This window comes from Corvus hawaiiensis, chromosome 8 (assembly GCF_020740725.1).
Source record: "Corvus hawaiiensis isolate bCorHaw1 chromosome 8, bCorHaw1.pri.cur, whole genome shotgun sequence".
Lineage (NCBI taxonomy): Eukaryota > Metazoa > Chordata > Aves > Passeriformes > Corvidae > Corvus > Corvus hawaiiensis.
The window spans coordinates 7,983,598-8,003,361 of record NC_063220.1 but is presented as its reverse complement, the minus strand read 5'-3'; the positions used below and the strand labels follow the sequence as shown (position 1 = coordinate 8,003,361).

The 19,764-nt window shown below is 40.0% G+C and overlaps 1 protein-coding gene across 5 annotated transcripts in view; it reads left to right on the top strand.

The window, feature by feature from the left end:
* Window positions 1-4,771: 4,771 nt before the first annotated feature.
* ATRNL1 (attractin like 1) overlaps window positions 4,772-19,764 on the top strand; it is a 448,295-nt gene continuing 433,302 nt past the window's right edge. For 2 of the 5 annotated variants that reach the window (XR_007205109.1, XM_048310902.1), the window contains exon 1: window positions 4,774-5,733. Coding sequence is in view for 4 of the 5 variants with exons in the window: in XM_048310902.1 (XP_048166859.1) it covers window positions 5,450-5,733 (284 nt within the window). In the remaining variant the exon portion in view is untranslated. Of the gene's footprint in view, window positions 5,734-19,764 lie in introns of all 5 variants that reach the window. The other 3 variants (XM_048310904.1, XM_048310903.1, XM_048310901.1) reach the window with 3 other exon arrangements.

Sequence of the window (19,764 nt, the reverse complement as noted above, 5' to 3'; positions counted from 1 at the left end):
GGAAATGTTGTCAGGTTGTCTATTTAATTTTTAGCTTGTGTACAGAAAGAATACAGAAAAATAGAATCACTTTATTGCCTGGTCTGGTAGACTTTTATTTGAAAGCAGAGAGGTGTTTCAAACAGTGACGATGTCATTATCGGTGCTGATAGAACTTGGTGTTGTCTGGTCTCTGTCTTTCTGAAGCATCTTTCACCTCTAAATGGACCTGGAGCCAACTTGTAATTTATCCTGTTATTCTTCATCCACAGTCTACAATTTAAAAATAAGAGTGCAAAAATATAATTATTTTTTTCTTCATGAAAAAATTCTGCAAAGGAACAAACATTCCAATAGAAGTCTGGCTCTTTCTTTGTAGAATAGATTTTACACCTCAGCTCATGCATATGCATTAAAAAATACAGAACTGACTCTAAAGATTTTTTCCTCCAGATAAAAAATGGAAAAAAAAATTGGAAAAAATAACATAAACATTAATTTCCCCCTCTGTTGTTTTGTAGATGCTTCTGAGTTTGGTAAACTTCCTACAGCATTAACAGTCTTTATTGTATGGCAGTTTACTTCTTGGAGATGATGGTAACAAATGTGACTACTGTAGCGAAATACTCACATGGGTGTTAAAGAAAGGTAAGATTTTTCTATCGAGGTTTCACTTTAGAAATGTGCCAGTGAATTTTCTGTGAACTTTATTTCTTTCTAAGTTTAGAAAAAATATGTAGGCAAGGGAAGGCTTATATTTCTTTCTAAATATTGAAAAAATGAGTAGGCAAGGGAAGGCTTATACTTTTAATCTTATAAAATTGATACCTCCCAAGAGTTGACTTACCAGATAAGACAATATGAACAGCAAATTGTAGCATTATTCCGTTAGCACTAGAATCCAACAAGTAGGGACAAGTTTGTTTTACCTCAGGAAAGAGACCGATGGTTTCCATTAGATCAGAAATTTTTTTTTTGGAGTGGCCCAGGTGGCTCAGTGTTGCTCAATGAAAAATTAGCATGAGATTTATGAAAAAAAGCCTTTTGCTGTCCTCCATACAAAGTGTTGGGTGCATATTTGGAAAGCAAAGGGGAAGCCTGCAGCCAGGTTCCGCCGGTCAGGCTCAGGAGGAATCCTGTACACTGCGTGCTGGGAAGGCTGTGCACTGCTCTGATGTGTTAAGCTAGAGCAGCTCTTGAAGCTCTCCAATCACTCTGCAGCCATTACCTCCTCTACAGCTGTCTACACACCAGTTTCACCAGTATGTCATAGGCCAAGGCACATCTATATATCCCTGTCCAGAAGCAGTGCAGAGCTTGGTCCCTTCTACTTAATGAGCCCAGTAATATCTGTCCCAAGGAGAAAGGAAAGGGCATAGGAAGCATTTGTTTCTCTTAATATCCTTGCAAAGAGGTCAAGCCCAATGGTATTCTTTTTTCTCCCTCTGCTCTTCAGCCACTTACAATGTTCTCAACATAACTGCAAAACCAGTGCACTGGATACTGTAAATAGTACTGAGCATCCTTAAGTGAGGAGCATGTCTGCAGCAAGGCTTCATTGATCTCAGCCTGCAGGAGAGGGCCAGCAGAGCAGGGAGGGGTACTTCTGTGTGTGCATGGGGGGTAGGGAGGAGAGGATGGTCTCTGCTTTATTCTTGTCTTCAGAGTTTTGCAGAGATCCTGAGCAGCTGGAGAAGTCTCTGTTTGGGGACTGTTTTGCTTTATCTATTCCACTCTCTCACAACAGCAACCACAGAGAACTTTAAATAAACTGTTTTACTGAATGAATGTAAATGTATTGGCATTTTTCTCCTTGTATACAGGGGCTTAGGTTTTGATAGTAATAGCCTAGAAACATTTACACTTTATACTTATTCTATTTATTTTGCTTTCCTACTGCAGTGGTTATATTCTTGGAAAGCTTTGTTCACATAACCTACATCAGTACTCTAGTGTGTAATCTCATTATCTGTTTTTATTCAGTAACTTAAAACTTTTGTTAAGTTATTCAAATACTTTTAAGTTCTAAATCTACCCACGATGGTTCAGTACATTAGTTCTTTAAAAGTGTAAACGATTTCTGTGTCGAGAACTGAAAGGATGAAAGGTGTAAAATGTTACACTTGCAAGAAAAGTGGAACTTACAGATATGTATGTAAAGATGAAAGGATTGACAGATCTGACTTCTCTCAGCCAGATTTGTTAACTTCATCTGACACCAAAAAAATCCCATCAAATCAGCACAGAAGAGAACCAATATTGGCATTTGTACATCATTCCTTTCTTGGAGTTATGAAAATTCTGCTGCATTGCTGTGGCATACGGCAGCCAAAAGGTTTGCTTTCCTTCATTTTCATAGTGTGTTAGTTCTTAGCCAGGAGACAGTGGTGCAGTGTTTCTTCCTTGATGTTCTAAATGTAGAAACCTGTCTAGTTGTATTTAGATTTTTATTTATGATTGTTTATGCAGCAAAAGTACTATCATGCTATTCTCTGCACCTCTTACAACCACCCCAGTCTTTTTCTGTTGGCCTATTTGTTTTGTTTTGGTTTGGTTTTGGTTTTGTGCTTTTGAGTAGATCTCTTGCCTGGCAAAAGATTGTTGAGATCTTAGCTTTGCTGTGAATGGTAATTTCAAAAGTTTTGAATGTTAACTTCAAGCATTTTAAAAAACTTGGGTGATTTCTGTAGATCTGAAACAAAATCTTCCTTCAGTCTGAGAAAAAGATGGTTCAGATGGCTTTAGAACATTTTTGGTTGGTTTAAAGGAATTGAGAAAGTGGAGAAGGAATGTATCTCCCTGTCATGGTAAGCAAAACTGTTTCTTAAAGTGTTTCTGTATTAAAGAGTATTCTTGAACTGATTTTGTGTCTTGGACTGTGATCTCCTTTTAACTGCATTTCTGGTCCCATAATAGTATTTAACAGAGGACAGTTGTTCAGCAGCCCTAATCACATGTGATATTGTACAATTAGCAGACTGTTCGACAAAGGCTTCAGCCTCGGCTTTTTATCATAAAATATAAAGCAGTAACACAATTTTCCTTTCCTCTCTTTGCATGAACTCACCAATTCATTACCAAACATATACAAAGAGATGTCTAATAGCTAAGAAACGTGTCTGGACACTGAAATGGACAGAACAATGAAATTATCTATCTCAGCTCTGTTAGGAAGACAATGTACAATGTACTCCTGGACTGAGAGCAACTTGTGGACCTCCTTAAACCCTCTGGAATTAAACTAAGAAAATCACTTTTCACCTCTGTTTCCCCCACATACTTTCAGGTGTTGCCTCCATCAAGACTGTAAGCTCCTTAAGGCACAGACTCTTTCTCTGTGATGTTTGTACTTTGTGTTTGACTTTGACATCCTGATCTTGGTTCGACACTTTTTTTCTCACATACCTCAAATGGATGCTGCTGGATGTTACTGTGTCCTTTACAGGACCACTGATGGACTTTAGGTGAAGGTTTAATGGTGTGCCTGGGAAAACAGATTAAACCAAAACCCAAACAAATTCCTATGTGCTTCAAGGGTAAAAAGAACCTGGGGTGGGGTCTGGATCTAATTCCAGACTAATGGGCTCACTTTGGACCTATCTATTTAGAGAGGGTACCAGGAGATGAAATTAATTACCCTTTCTTCATCTCCTTGGAACAGAGACATCATATCATAAATTCCCAAATTCAGTGTTAGGAAAAAGTTTCTGGGGGTTTGACTGACCATAAAATGAAAACCGGTTACAGTAGAGTTGAAAAAGGCTGTGGAAGGATCACTTAAAAAAAAGAGGACATTTTAGGCAACTTTAATACAAGGATTACTTTTATACTGCTCCATTTACAAAGGCAGCAACTTTTGCGACTGCTCATCATGCTGTAAGCAGGAGACAACGTCTTGATTTGAACCTTAAGTTGAGAGGATAGAAGATGTGCGTTAATGTCTTTACAAACAATTCGATGGGTGAAGGTATGGGTGTTAACATCTTTGAAATGGGTCTTAACATCTCTATTAACTTTGGGCAGCAGGTGTGTTGCAGAGCCCAGAAAGCTTGGCTCCTGAAACAGACAAGTGGATCTGCACAAGCCTAAGTTTCTGAACTTTGGGGTAAAATAACAGGTTCAAGGGGGGATACATGTTAGGCGGTTCGGGAAGGCTGTACCGTCCTACTACCTCAGCCAATGGGGAAAGGAAAAAGGCAACATGCGGCCGGGAGTTTAGAATAAAAGGAGGTTGCGCTCCCCAAAACCTCGAGAGAGAAAAGCCGGCGGGCGTGTGCCCCAGTGGCCTCTCTTCCTTTATTCGAATAAAGTTGCAGGACTCCTCTGTCTCCTTTATGGACACTAGCTTTTCATAGCGTGATTTTCCGTACAGAGTAAATCTTAGGAAGGTGAGGTTCCCAAAACAAGCTGTAACATCTCTTCTGCTACGAGCCGGCAGGAGTTCAAAGCAAACCGCCTCTGAACTTTGCAGGACCTGAGGCAAACAGAGGAACCAAGGCAGCAGAGCGGGGCTCTTCGAGCCTTCGGCCGCTCTGCCGGGGGTGCGGGGCCGCTCCCCGCCCAGGAGCGCGGGACGGGGCGGGTTCGTCTCGGGGGTCCGGGCGGCGGGGGCCGCATTCCCGGTGCCTCTCCATTCCCGGTGCCGCTCCAGCTCCCCCCGACTGGAAGCGTGGGCGGCAGAGGTGCCCGCGGGAGCGCAGGGGAAGGGGCGGCCGCGGGAGCCTCGGGGAGGCGGTCACCCCGCCGGACCCCCCTCCCAGCGAGGGACGGATCCACGCGGGCCGAGGGGCGGCTCCGAGCGGCGATGAGAATTAGCCTTTAAAAATGGCTGCTTGGAAGCTGTCAGCTGGGACGCGGAGGGGCTGCTAACCCTCCTCTCGCTGCCTCCCGCCTCCCTTCCCCGCAGGGCTAATAACGGAGCGGGGATAAGAGCTCCCCAGCCCTTTCCCCGCCCCGCCGAAGCGCGGTGCCGTAGCGGCTCCGGGGCCCGGCCGCCCTCACTTCCCAGCTGTCTGCCTGGCGAGAGGACGGCGGCCCCCGCCTCCCGCGCTCCTCCTCGCCGCCGCTGCGTGTGTGCCGCGGGCACCGGGATACAAAGGAGAGGGGGGAGCCGCGGGATTCATGGTCCAGGGCGGCGTGTGCGCGGCCGTGGGGGCATATCTGGCGAGGAGAAAACACAAGGTCAAGAGGCAGCTCTCCTCCTCCATGGAAGAAGACGGGAGCGATGAGCCCTGAGGAGGACGACGAGGAGAAGGGGCGGATGGCTAAGGGCTGCCGCTGCCGGGCTTCCCCTCGGGAGTGACGGGGCGCGGAGGGCTGAAGGGGCTGGAGGAGGCAGCGCTGGGGTCGGGAGGGAGGAGAGGAAGGCGAGGAGGAAGCGGGGGGTTTGAATCTCCCTGGCTGGATTATCTCCCCTCAGGGGAAGCTGCCATCGCCGGCCGCGACTCGGCCCGCGGCCCCCGCGGCCAAGATGGACCTGGGCAGCGCCGGCCGGAGAGCGGGAGCTGCACCCGCGGCCCCGGGCGCTTGGAGACCTTTCCCCTCCGCCTGCTGCTGCTGCTTCACCTCGCTCCTGGATGTGAACAGCTGGCTGCTCTTCTACGGCTTCCTCTACCTGGCCCTCTATGCCCAGGTGTCCCAGTCCAAGTCCTGCGACAAAATCTCCTGCTTCTCGGGTCATTGTGTCAACTCCACCTGTGTCTGCGACCAGGGCTGGGTGGGAGACCAGTGCCAACACTGCCAGGGCAGGTTCAAGTAAGTCTCTGCTTATTGCGATTTTCTACTTCTCATCCCTGCCTCTTTTTCCTGTCTCTCTCACTTGCCTTTTTTTAGTCGTTCGTTTGGGTTGGGTTTTTTTTTTTTTGTTTGCTTGTTTGTTTTGTTTTGCTTGTGTCTGCTATGATTTTGTTAATGTATGATGGAAGTATGTGGCAGAAGTTAAGGATGAAATAGGCTCCTCCAGCTCCTTAAGAGCACAGGACACAGCTCCGGCTGACTTATCGCTGAAAATAGGCTGCTCCACTTCATGGGAACTGAGAGACGGGGAGAAATCGGCCTTAAGCTGTGTCGCTGCTGTCCCTTCTGGAAGTGTTATGGAAATGACATGTGCGCTTCGTGGGGCTGCCCAGGGAGCCAAACTTAGGAGGGGATTTTAATGACTTTTTCCTTCCAAAGAGTGAAAGGTTTAGCTCCTTCCAGTCTTCCTTTCTTTCAGTTGTTTGAGCTAAGTGGGCATTAGTCAGTTACATTCAGGACAACGTAAGTGCAACTGATTGAAATGTACATCCCTAGTGACAAGGTTTGTAGGAGAGCGTGGGAAATGTAAAAAAGAAACGTATTTTTGCAAAGGAACGAGTACTCAGTCAAGCTCTAACTACCTTCTCATTCTTAAAAGTCAGTGTGATACCGAGTCATTGATCAGTGAGAAGGAAGCACACCCTGACACTTGCTTTTCTATATGGAGTGGGAAAGAAGACTTAATTTATAGGGCTGTCACTTTCCTCCCGCCCCCTTTGCTATCAGTGTAAAGTCTGGCTGTGAAGAATACTGTTTGCTGTTATTTCGCTATATAATCTTGGACAGGACATCTCATTTCATTCCCTCTAAAACACCCCCTATAAGCAGGAACTCCATTTATTAAGTATGTTGACATATATAGCTGGAAAGTGTCCTAATATGTAGCTAATAGCAATATATTGGTGAGGCTATGTCTTAGAGGAGTCATTCTGTCTTTGGGAAACTACTTTTTGGAGGTTAAATATCAGTAACTGTCTATTTTAAAATTGTGTTTAAGTTCAGTTTTTCTCTGGAGTACTGAAATTAAGCTGTATAATTTGCATCTCTTTTAAACGTTTAACACAGGGTCACTCATTCCTAAATAAACAAAAAGTAAATCCAGTAACTTGTTAGCCTGGGAAGTTAAGGAATAGCTGAAGTCAGACATGTTGGCTGAAGTGATGTACACAGTGCAGAGAAAGAACCAATTCACTTATGTTTGGTGGATATTGCAGCAGTAAGATTGCAACCCAGCTATAAAACTAATACAAGGCAAATATAATACATCTTTTCTACTTATGAACTAGATAATTAGGTTTTTAAGTTGGCTGTTTGTTACCTGTGTGTATTGGATGTTTGGGGTTTGTCCTGCTCTGGAACAATGGGCTAATTTCGGAGGGATTGAGAGTGATGAGAGGAGGCCCAGGTGAATCTTCTTCGTGTATGTTGATCTGCAGAGCCATTATTTCCTGGCTGTAAAGAGATTACTTGTATCCTTCGTCTTGGTGTCACATGTAACAGACCCTAATAGTGCCAGGACCAAAGCAAATTGTAGTTTCTTCAATTTCAAAGCTTGTTGTGAATGAGTATATTCTCTGAATTGTTACTGGAGCCGTTATCCTGTCCTTACAGGTTATTATCTTGCTTATCTCTTAAAATATCTAGGTTTCTTTACCTTGGTTGTGTTTGTCAAGTGAGGAAGCACAGTGGTTACGTTTTCCCTTCTGGTAGAAAGTTAATAATCCATCCCCACCTAGAGGAAGTTCTGTCTGAGTGTTGGAAGGGCACCTCTTCTGAGCTGAGCTAACACAGTGTTTAATTGAAAGCTGTTAGGGGTTTTGGTGAAATCGGAATAGATTTTTCATTAACTCTTCTATGTTTTTTCGTGCTTAGCTTTAGAAAGGACAGTGACGCTTGCATTATGATTTTTCTCACGGGAGTAAGCTGTTGGAGACCTATTTTTTACTGAGGACGCTTTCATAGCAGTGTCTTTGACAGCTCATCTTTAATCTTTATTCTTGGAAGCAAAGTATACTCTGCACTGAAAATAAGCATTCTAAGATTTAGAGCTTTTCAAGCTCTGTGTGTTGGGGATGGAGTGAAATATGTTAAACGTGCCTTACACTGCTGCAAGCAGCAGCTCGGAGCGGTTGTATTTTGAATCCTGAAAATTCAGGTGGGTGTGGAATGGGTGATGAGTCAAGCTCCGTGTATTTCCACCTGAAGAGCTGGAAAAAGAAATTAGCCTGGCTGATGGCTGGGTGATTGAACACCTTCCCGATCTCTGTGGCAGCTGATGATTCGCCTTATTGTCCTGGAACATTTGCCTTTTTCCATTTGGCTGCGAAATGCATGTGCTTTACCCTTAAGTAGCCACGGCTGGACTTTTGCAGCAGTGGTTTGACAAGTCCTGTCGGGTGTACAGCACTTCTGCAGCAGTTGCTTCTGTCGTTAAGGATTATTCTGAAAATTGGTTCAGAAATGCAAAGATTGAGAAGTGTGTTTGGCTATTAGAGCTGCATTAGCAGCCAGTTAGTGGGTTGTAGATACGATCTGCAGAAATGTTAATAGAACCTTGTGTATTACTCTAAACATTTGCACTGTTTCCAAGTCGCAGCTGTTTGAAGTGCCTGCGTGTGTCCCTGTTACCCGAGATTTAAATGGGACTTTTAATGACCTAAATTTGACAAGTGTAAAACCTGTCACTACAGTATTTGAAAAAACAGATTTTCAAGGGTGGGCTTAAAACACTTGAAAAGAAAAGGTTCTTTCTTTTTCTTCGTGTAAATGAGGTATGGTTATTTTTGCTCTCTGCGAATGAGTGACTTGCATTAGCAAGTACCAAGAACATTGTGGTAAGAGGAGAAATACTCTGCCTGAGAGTATCTTGGGACCATTAATTCTTTGGTGAGAGATGTGTAGTATTTTCGGCTTTGTTTTATTTCTCTTCTAAACTGAGAAACAGTAACATAGCAGAGAGACATCAAAAATAATTGATCAATCTTTGTAAGCAGGTGTCAAAATTAATTGACAATACTATGGTAACCTTGCCTTTCCCTTGTAGGAGAACTGCTGAGTAAATAAACTGCTTTGCAAATGTTGGTCTGCGCTGGATGAAATAATTGTGGATGGGGGGGGAATGGGCAAAGAGACTGTCTAGCACCATTTTGTTTCTCTTACTTACCAACTTTTGAATTTACTCTTGTTATTGTAAAGCCTGTGGTAAATCATATAGAAATGCAGATGTTGCTATTCTTACTGCAGTGCATTCACACCCATTTCAGCCATTTCTCAGAAAGATTTAGGCCTCATGTCTGCCTGGTGGTAAATTATTTTACTCTCTGTCCAGATTGGATATCTGAATGCAACTCTGACTTTCTGACTTCCATCTTTCTTAAAACTTTTTTTCCCCCTTCCATCCTTTCCTCTACTCCGAAATAATGCAAAACCTTTTTTTAACCAAAATAAAAAAGGGGAATTTAGTTATAAAAAGAGAGGGGAAAGGAATTTTGCCAGGTGAAAGATAAGAGAGCCAATGGGTGAGCAGGTTCTGTTTTTATAGCAGGCAGCTTCAAGCAGCACAGTTCCCAAGATATAGACTAAACCACATACATAAAAGGACAGTGTACAGTTTTGGTTTTGTTTTGCTAGGCTGATTTATTACGGAAGTGAAGCTTTTAATGCTACATCTGCCATTCTTTTCCCCCTATTCTATGCCTTTGAATTTGTTGGTCGGTTGCCCTTTTCATGATGATACGAGTTTGGGCAGAAGGGAGAGGGAAGGGCTGCCTAAATCAGTTCTGTGATGAGATTTCAGGGAATTCAGGGACACAAACATTATGAATGACCCAACTGCAGTAAAAACTGCTGTCACAGCTTCTGTGTATTTAGATGTTAAAGCTAGTAGTCCTGAGATGCAGCAGTGCAGGGAAAAAGGTTTCATTAATTTTTCTACTCACAGAATGATTTCTTAGAAGCAAAAAAAAAATTCCTCCAGGTTGGAGCAAAAAGTTTCCCTTTCTCTAGCTCTGCTTTGCGCTGGCTTGTGGAAGAGCATTTGAGAACTTTGTGCATGGAATTTATCTTCCTCTAAAGTTTTTGAGTACCCGAATGACTAGAAGTACCCACTGTAATATGGTGCCTTTGAAAAATTAGGTTGTGTCTTTGGATGTTTATGGTTATTTATTTGATAGCCATGGGTGTGATGTGTAATGACGCAGAACAGGACAGGTGAGCACCTTTGAGGACCTCCACTTCAGTTAATCTGCTTTACTTAGTCCTAGGTATGCAGTTGTTATGGAGAGAGTAAGAGCAAATTGATCTGTTTGATTATTAAACTTGCCTCCAGATGTTCTTATTGTACTTCTAAATTACCTCTTGCATGCTCTCCTTAATTTCTAGAGCTCCTATAAGAGATTCTGCATTCTTCAAGGACAAAACAATTTCCAAGTGCAAGTACATTCACGACTGAAATGTTTGAGGGGTACCAAATTTTGTTATTCCAGGCAAAATCCTTATTTCCATCTAAAACTCTGAATGCTGCTGTCTGCAGAATGACTCATGCAAGGCAAGTGTCCTTAAATTGCAGATTGTAAATGAATGATAATGTTGTGTAAGAAGAGATCTTAAGAAAAGAAGTTAGCTTTAGCTGCAGCCAGTTGAAGTTCAGACTGCTGTGAAAGGGGATGACTTTATCCTTCACGCTTCTCTTTGATTACATCTTGCTTCTTATGTAAGCATTAATATTCCTGCTGAGAGTTGAAAAGTATCAACAGGAACAGATCTCCCCACCTCCCAGCCAATTTTTTTTTTAAGCTAGCTCAGTTTCCTCAAGTTACTTCACTTGCATAAGGCTCCTGCTGATCCAAAGGAGTTGGCAGCCTCAGCAGGTGTAGATAGGAAAAAAAAATCATTACTTTTAGAATTGGTCCAGACTTAGTTTTCCAGAACTTTAATGTAAAACATCACCATTAGAGTGCAACTTCTGTTTTACAGGTGAAATCCCTGAGTCATGCTATTAGTAGCAAAACTGTCTTTGTCATTGGTGTGGCCTGTATCTGATCCAAGAAATAATTATTCTTATTGACAGTGGTGCAATTGAGTGTGAGGTTTTGCACCTGCAGATTGCCTTTTTACAACTCAATATGTGGATGTTAATAAAATCAAACTTCTGGAAAAGCATTGGTGATTATGATTTTAGTATTATAAAATGTGGTCTTTATTTAAGTTATTTTAGTCATGGTGCTCTGCAAAACTATTTTAATGTGATTTATTCTCTCTGTCTGTATTAAATTTTAAAAATACCATTATAGCTTATATTATAAAGATACTTTGAATTTCTGAGGAATAAATTTTTTTGTAAATCTTGTTTTGATGTAGAAGCGTAAGCCATAAAATCATACTAAGTGCCCCCTAAGCTAAGCAATCTGCACTGAAAAGTGCTTTTTGAAAGGAAAGCAGTCTTTTTGCAAACTTAAAAAATTAATTTTATTGTAATGTATCATTTTGCCTGTTTAATACTTGCTACATGAAATCATTTAGGTTGGAAAAGACCCTTAAAATCAGAGTCTGACCGCTGACCTAACACCAATTTCACCAGTAACTATTTCAGTGTTTTTTAAGGGTTTTTATAGAGAAGACCAGAAATAAACTGACTACTTTTTACCTCTTGCCTTTTGCAGGCAGTAGGGTAACTCTGAATTAATTCCTGTGTGAGTTGAACACATGCTTTAGAAAGCATCTGTACATGTCTGAAAACACTTCCTCTGACTCAAAGCCCCTTAAAGACTTTCAGAGTTCTTCCTTTGGTTAGTTATCCTCACCATTTTCTATAACCGGAAAAACAAATGGAGAAACTGCTAATACACAGATCTAATCTACCTCATCTTTTGTCTCTCTTAGTTACCCTGTTTTTTAATGTTTTGAGACAGGCCTTCATTGTAGAACCTTTAGTAGGTGAGGTCTCTCTTACCTGTGTAGGTGGAGATACGGTCACATTTTCCTCACTGAGAATGAAAATTTCCTTGAGTTGTCTCCACATAAACCAAACTTTTCCCTGCTTGATTGCTGTCTTGGTTTACATCCTCCCCTATGTTATCAATGTGCTTGAGCTGTGAGTGCCAGAACGAAATGGTAATGGTTGTGCTGGTGAAATGTAGATGCAGAGTAGCTTCTCCCCTGCTGCCCGGGGTTCTGCTGTACAGCTGCAGCCAGCGCTTCTCAGCTTAGCGCTGTGCTGGCAGCTCAGACCATGATTTTCCACCTCAAAATCCTCTTGGAGTTGCTGCATCCTCAGTATTGAGGCCCTGCTTTTCTCAAACCAGTCTGTAAACTGAATACATCTTCCACCGTTTGGAGTGATATGTGATAGTGGGGCTACAAATATGGCTGGGTTTGGGATGGAGCTGTGCCCTTTTAAAAACACCCCTCTTCCCCTTCTCCAGTTAACAATGAACAGTGTCTCTTCCTCTGTGTAAATCTGAGACCATCTCTAGGAATGAAACCAAAAGAAGGCAGGCAAGGGGCTCGTGGATTCTGGAGTCTGGTTTGTTTGCAGGCTAAGCAGTTTGCTACTTAGGCAAAGAAGTGTGGGAACAGATGGTTGATGACCCTGCCAGCCCTTCAGACAGCATCAAAGGCTGGTTGCCATTGCTATGGGTGTGTAAAAAGCTCAGTTACATCAATGCATGCTTAAGTCTATCCATAAACAATACATAAATAGCTGCCCAGATTATAGCATTTAATACTTATTATGTTTTAAATTTAATTTGGCAAGTAAATAGTCTCACACTGTGTTTCTCTTAGTTCATTTAATCAAAGGGAAGGCATGATGATCGTATTTTGGAAGGCATTATCATCGTTCATGTCATCTTTTTAAAATGAGTACGAGTAGTTTTTGAGAGCTCAGTCTATCACACTGCACTAGAAATTGATTTAATTGTATCAAAATGTAGGCAGAAGAGGTAGGAGGTAATATGAGATATTACAGGAATACCCTTGGGGTATTCTTCCACATCCTAACAAATGCTGGTGAAGAAAGACTTTATTTTGAAACATTACTACATAGACAACAAAAATGTATTGGAAAACTCCTGCAGCACTGAAGAGTAATTATCTGTTAGTGCCTATGAAATTTGTTATTAGCTGTATAGTCTAGGCTTGGAAAACATGCTACAAAGTTCATGTAAGGAGAAATAAATAATTATGATGATACCTGAAAACATGAACACTCCAGTGAATTGCAGCTGCTAACAGTAATAAAAGAAACCCAGTAAGCTATAAGCAAAGTAGATGTTTTCATGTGAGGTGGGTGAGCAGTGGGAATTTTCAAACCAGTTTTAAAGGTTATCCTCTAAAATCTTAAAAAGCTAATGAGTGGACAAAGAATTGCATTGATTTTCCTCCATGAGGACCAAGACCCTATTGAGAAATGATGGAAGTAAGCTCAGCCCACTTTATTACTTAGTGTTCATTCCCAATGTGCAAGAACAGCATTTGGCTTTGAAGTTTCCTCCAGAGAGAAAAACCTCAAGTTTTTATACCTCTGAAAAAAAAAAAAAATTAGCTACCAGCTATGGAATATTCCGGGGTAAACATCTTAAACTCTCTGTTAATGCAACGGCATTTAAAAAAAATGAATTCTACTACACAGTTTCTCCAAAAATTTAAAGCTTATGTTACTCATCTGTAAGAAATGGATTCTAGGATCCGTTTGAATCAGTATTTTTATATTTCTTAGCTAAGGATGAAAATGGGCTGCAGCCATCTCTGATGGCAAAATATCTACTCTGTTCATGCTAGTGATGTTTAAAAACAAGCTGGCTGTAGAGTAGTTTTAAGCAGCACCTATCTGACAACCTTGAATTGAGTAGGGAGTTTTGAATCCAGGATATTCTAGGATTACCTGGCAACAGGACAAGTACTGAATTACTTAAAGATTGGATGCAGACATGTAAAATGATCACACTCAATGTCTACATTTTCTTATGGATTTCTTCCATAATTTATGTGCTTCAGTGTTTCATCTGTAAAAAGGAAATAACACTTCCTGTAAGTTAAAAGACTTGAGGTGACCCATGAGGCACAGCTAATAAGCTAGATAAAATTTTAGAGATTGCATTTCTTCCTAGAATGTGATAAATATTAGGGCATGAAGTACTGTTGTCTGAACTATGCTGTATATCTCAGATGAATAAAATCACTTCATTAGGGCAAATAAAGCAAAACCTTGCAGTCTGTGTTATTGCAGAGTAATATTCTTTTATTATAGACTCATTGGAAAAAATTGTGCATTGACTGTCACTGATAAGATTTGGTTTCAGAAGTAGGACCCCCAAAGCCCTAACCCCCAACCCCGGATTAAATATTACAAACAGAATATTGTGAAATGCTGCAGCACTTAATGGGTATTTTGAAGAGTTACTGCTTTACTTGTAGGAATACAGTATTCCATATTGATCATTGCATTTCTATGCTATTAGCAAAGAATCACACATTCCTAATTTGTGGGTTGATGGCATTGATGTTATTGCAGAATTGGGAATCTGAATTCAGTCTTTAAATGTAGATCTTTTTTATAGACATGCACTTTTATGCATAGATTTTTTTGTTAGCTCCCATGTGTTTTGAGTTTTCAGCCACTTCTCTGTTATCTTGAAGGCTGATGACTTGCCTTCTATGAAAAATGGTTCATGTTGAGTCTGTCATGTAACTACTGGGATGCAAGAGCTGGGACTGTAGAACAAACAGCAGCGTCACTAGAGGACCAGATTTTAGCTATGTCTGTTACCAGTTGTGGCAGTATAATATGAGCAGCAGTGATTTTGGCCAAAAGCCTGGGAGGAGAGCTGGGGTTAGTAATGTCTTTAAATATTCTGGTAAGCTTTGCAGAAACTTTGTTCAAGGTGTAAGTAAACCACGAGACGCTGTGGAACAAGACAAATGTGCTTCATTGATTGCCACCCACAATCCTAGGACAAAGATAAATTAGTCTGAAAAGTATCTTTCTAGTCATACTGCAGCTTAAAGTACTTTCCTTCTTGTAATGGATAGAAGTGACTAAAATATGGTGAACTTAATTTTCTTGTTAATTAATCTCTGCTTTCGAAACGCAAGGAAACTTGGATACATTTTGACTTCTATAAAGGAATACTTTGATAATTTCAGCTTTATCACTAAAACTGAAATGCTGATTAATCCAATTGTAGGATCATTTGCATTTTTTTTTTTTTTTTTTTTAATCTATAGAGTAAGAGTGTGTGTATGTAAAAGTATGTATTTCTCACAAGGAAAATCCAAACACAGAATAGCTCACAGTTGTGTTTGTGTTTGTAAGCCCAGTTATGATGGTGCTTTGGAGGACTCTCGCTAATCAAATGAGTACGTGGTACATTCGAAGTGTCCCAAGGCAGGTGTGGGGAGAAGGAAATGGATGGTGAATGTTTCATGGGATGTGTCCCAGAGCTGCTGTAATGAAGCTGGGTGCTTTTGTGCTTCTCTCATTATCAGCAGATCTGTTTTGTTTGTGTCCTGAGCCTTCTCCAGTAGGTAACTGAAACCAAAATGTTGGACAGGAGCTGGAAGGTAGAAGGCAGTCCTGAAAAATGAAAAATACTGAACAAACAAATGGCTGCTTTTGAAAACACACTGATTTGCACTTGTGTGCACAGCTGTAATATCATATTAAGACAATTTTGTTAGAAAACATTTTTGCAGATGTTTTCTAAAACCTAATGCTGATATAAGTATTAAAATCAGAACATGTGTATTTAAAATCCACACCCTGTTCCCCGTCACCACCCCAGTGGTTTTAGTACTGTAGCACTTTGTAGGAGCAAGCATCTATTTTAAAATAAAAATGGCACCATTTTTCTGGACTTTTGAATTTCTAAACTGCTTATACTATTTTAGCTTTCACAAGGCCAAAAACCCCACTCTGTGTTGAAGGAAGGACTTAACCTCCACCCATCTGTATCATACTCTATCTGGATATCTTATTTAAGCACAGGGTAGCTGCTGTCACAATGGCCTTGGGAAACAGACACTTATTTTTTGAGCTGTTTTATGTGTAGGAAACCTGAAGTTGTGTGGTTGTCTGAGGTAAAATAACAAATAAGTGACTGAATTGAAATGGAAGCTGGGGAGTAAATAAAATTTTCTGTAAGTCTGTATCAGTCCTCATTTTGGGAAGACTGAATTGTCTTCAACTTGTATGGGGTTTTTTTCTGCAAATATACAATATAGTTTGAAGTTCTTTATTTTCTCAGAGTCTTCTACTGTGTAACATAATTGGATACAAGAGAGAATATGAAATTTATTATTAATAAATGTATTATATATATTATTATTCTTATTAATAATAACTGAGGAGTTTTGTGATGGTATTTTACAATGACTGTTCCAAACTGTATGTCATTCAGTAAGTATATAGAGGGGCCTCGGCTAATGCAGTTATAATGCCAATATTGGTTAGAGGTTGATGGATACTTAGAGAATTGATCTTGAAAGGTGGACCCAAGACATGAAAGATGGACTGAGTTTGTAGCTGATCTATAGTTTGTTTTTTAAAGAGGGTGGAGACAGGGAACAAGCAAACCACATCTTAATATATTAACTTCACAAAAGGTATTCATAAACAGGAATATTGTTGGATTATTTTATTTTCAATTTTATATACATCCTTGAAGGGTACTTAACTGCTTTGTATGCATTCAGAAATCTGTTCTTTAATATCAAACTCTGAAGTGACAGACAGCTGAGTGTATGTAGAATATTCCTTTAAAGTTAGATTTGGGTTTTCCAATTTAGGTTGGCTGCATTTCTAAGTAGCAATTGGACTGAAAAGCACAGCCAGTGCATATTAGCTTCTCTTAGAATGATAAAAGCTTGCAATGTTACACTGAAATGGAATTTGAGAACATCTTCCTCTGAATTTTTCCTTTGACTTGCCTTGACAGTTTTGAGGTCATGCTCAATAAAGATTTTAAAAAGCCCTACCTATTATTAATAAAAACCCTTATGGTTGATGAGTTTTTTTTGACACATTACCTGTAGCTCTTCAGTCACTATTTTTTAATCATCCTGATAAACGTGTCCTTTTATTTCCATCTGCTAATGAAAACCAAAGCAGATGAAGAACACACTTAATCTTAGTCCTCACTTTTAAGTACAGCAATTGAGCTTTAGTCTCAAACCTTTAGCTTTAGGTTTTCTGTGATGATCCAGGAGAGCCCTATGCAATGTGTGATGTTCTGCTTTATGTTGTAATTTTGCAATCTACAACTTTCCTTATTGTCTTTATGTAATTCACTGGGTATGGATATAAATTATTGTGCTTCAAGGCTGGGAGAATGACAAAAATAAATACGCTAATTTTGCTGAGTATGAGCATAGTCACCCATGATCTTTAGTGGAAGAAATACTCTTTTTTGTTCTCATAATTATGCCATTGCAGGCCTAGACTTCAGTGTACCATCTCTCTTATTCTGGGGCTACTTGAAGGCATATTTTTTAAAATAAAACTACATTATTTGATGAAGGAAATTCTCAGGCATCCCATGCTTAGAAATCTGCAGTTTTTTAAGTAGCAGCAACTTTTGAGGTTTTCATCTCTATTAAGACCTTTTTTCCTGTTTTTGTTTATTTTGTTTGTTTTTAACAGACCAGAAGTATTGAGGAGGCTGGCTGAGTTGATGTCAAACTATAAGATAGGATATTATGCAAACTGAGGAAGTACATGTATTCTGGTCATGTAGTTTAAATGGTAGGATGCCTTTATTCTGTGTGTGTTTCTGCTTTTAAGAATTTGATAACTCTTGTTGAATTCTCTGTTCTTTGCACATTACGTTCTTCTTGGTCGGCTGTACTTGCTTTATAGTTAAGGTTATTCTAGTCTAAAAGATCTTGTCATTGCTTCCACAGAAACGTGGACAATGCTGTGACAAATCTGTATGGAAGTGCCTGGGAGCCTGCAAACCATGGCTCTGAAGGGAATTATGACCTGAGGTTAGCAGGTTTGTGTGTGGGGGTGCTGCAACGTGGGAAAAGCTGCAGATTCTGGTCAACACACACTGGCATGACGTGGTTCTTTCTATGCACGTGCTGAACAGCATCAGATGGTGATATTGTTCAAGGCATCTCTGTACTTGATATCAGTGGTAACTTGGGCTATAGGCTGCATAATTCTGACCTGCTTCTTACTATGGACCTCAAAGGTCATCTCGTTCCAACCCCACTGCCCTGGGCACAGATGCTTTCCACTAGACTGGGTTACTCAGAGCTCCCTCCAGCCTGGTCTTTTAACACAGGGATGGGGAGTCCACAAGTTCTCTTGGCAACAATTGTCTGTGCTTAAGACTGTTAGAAGGGTTTTTGTTTCCCCTAATGTTGAATTGTACTTAGTCTGGATTTGCCTGCGTAGTTCTTCAGTGTTTTGTGTGCATGTAGAATTTTTGACTCTTAAATTATTCATTCGAGCAGCAAAGAGAAAATGGTGTAGCTGTGTGTATGTCCATGATGTCTGCAGATCAGAAATACTGTATATTTGCTCAGCTAATTAATCATGTTGAAGTTTTGGGAGGGGGAAACAGACTTCCTCAGAAAGTAATTTTCAGGAGCTGTGTGGATAATGAGCTCAGTTCAGAGGTTGCACGTACTTGAAGTACTTGCTTGAGGCAGGATTTCAAAGAAACTCTCTAAGGAGGTCACTCTATGCAGAGTGAGGAGTGTTGTAGAAACAGGTGAAATTTGAGGATGTTCACAAAATAAGATTTGGAGCTCATAATTGATTCGGGATGGGAAACATCCTGTGGTTTTGTGGAGAGGTTAACTTTTATGAAGGCATATACCAGCATGGACCCAGCAGTAGTTGAAGGATAAAAAATTAATATAAATATTTTATTCATTACTTAATTATTAATAAGATAGTTAATAATAATGTATAAAGAAATAAAATTACATTAAATTTATATATTATCTATTAAATTAATATTTATCATATAAGAAGGAATAATAAGGCTGTTCATAATTTTGCAGTTGAAAGTAGACTGCAGGCCTGACTTTCAATTGCTATAATGTTAAATTGCTGTATTTAATTTGTTTAGGATTTGTTCTTGAATATGAAGGCAAACTTCGGGAAGCCGATAGAATAAAATAGATAATCAGACTCCTAAAAATTGTGTGCATATGACAATAGTGCATCCTTCATGTATAGGTGGTGCAATGTTTGTTATCCTACAGTTTTTTTAATATATAATGTGTATGGGTGTACATAAACATCGCCTTATGTGTTAGAATATTGAGTTCTTTAACCTATTGTGTTTGGTTACATCTTCTTTTAAAATTACAGCAAAATGAGTTAAAAAGAAATTTCCAGTAAAAGAATGTCAAGATGCCAGGGAAGAATGACATTGATAATGAGTGTCTGTGATACTTTGTGCCATATGCTTTTGGAGTCTGTGTGGCTGGATACAATCAGTCGTTTTTAGAGAGGTTTTTAAATGATATAAATAAGAAGTAATTTGATGCAATAATCTTTTCACCTAATGAACTGTTGGGGGCAGTATTTTTTGTCCTGGCAGTTTTAGAATCAAGCTGTTAAGGTGATGTCTCATGCTAAGAATGTCTTTATGTTACAAACAGTTCCCTGAATGAATTTAATTACATTAGTATGGCACTGAGTAATTATTTTCCCTTCTATCTGCTTTTAGTTAGGGTTGTGGTTTCAAATATTTTGCTTGAATTATAGATGTCCAAGGGAATGTTCTCCTTAAGCATATTTTTATCCATGTGAAGAAAGGGAAATGCTAGTCTTTGTTCAAGTAGAATTCCCTATCCTCTCTTAAAATATTTTTAGCTTATCCTTGTCAGAGGATTCTTGAGAAAAATAAGAAGAGATTCTATTATGAAATCTCTGGGAGCCTTACTGTGTTCAGATGCAGAAGAGAAATCAGAATCTTACTGTGGAATGGGCACTTTAAAAACAAAACAATAACTGAACTACACTGTGTGACT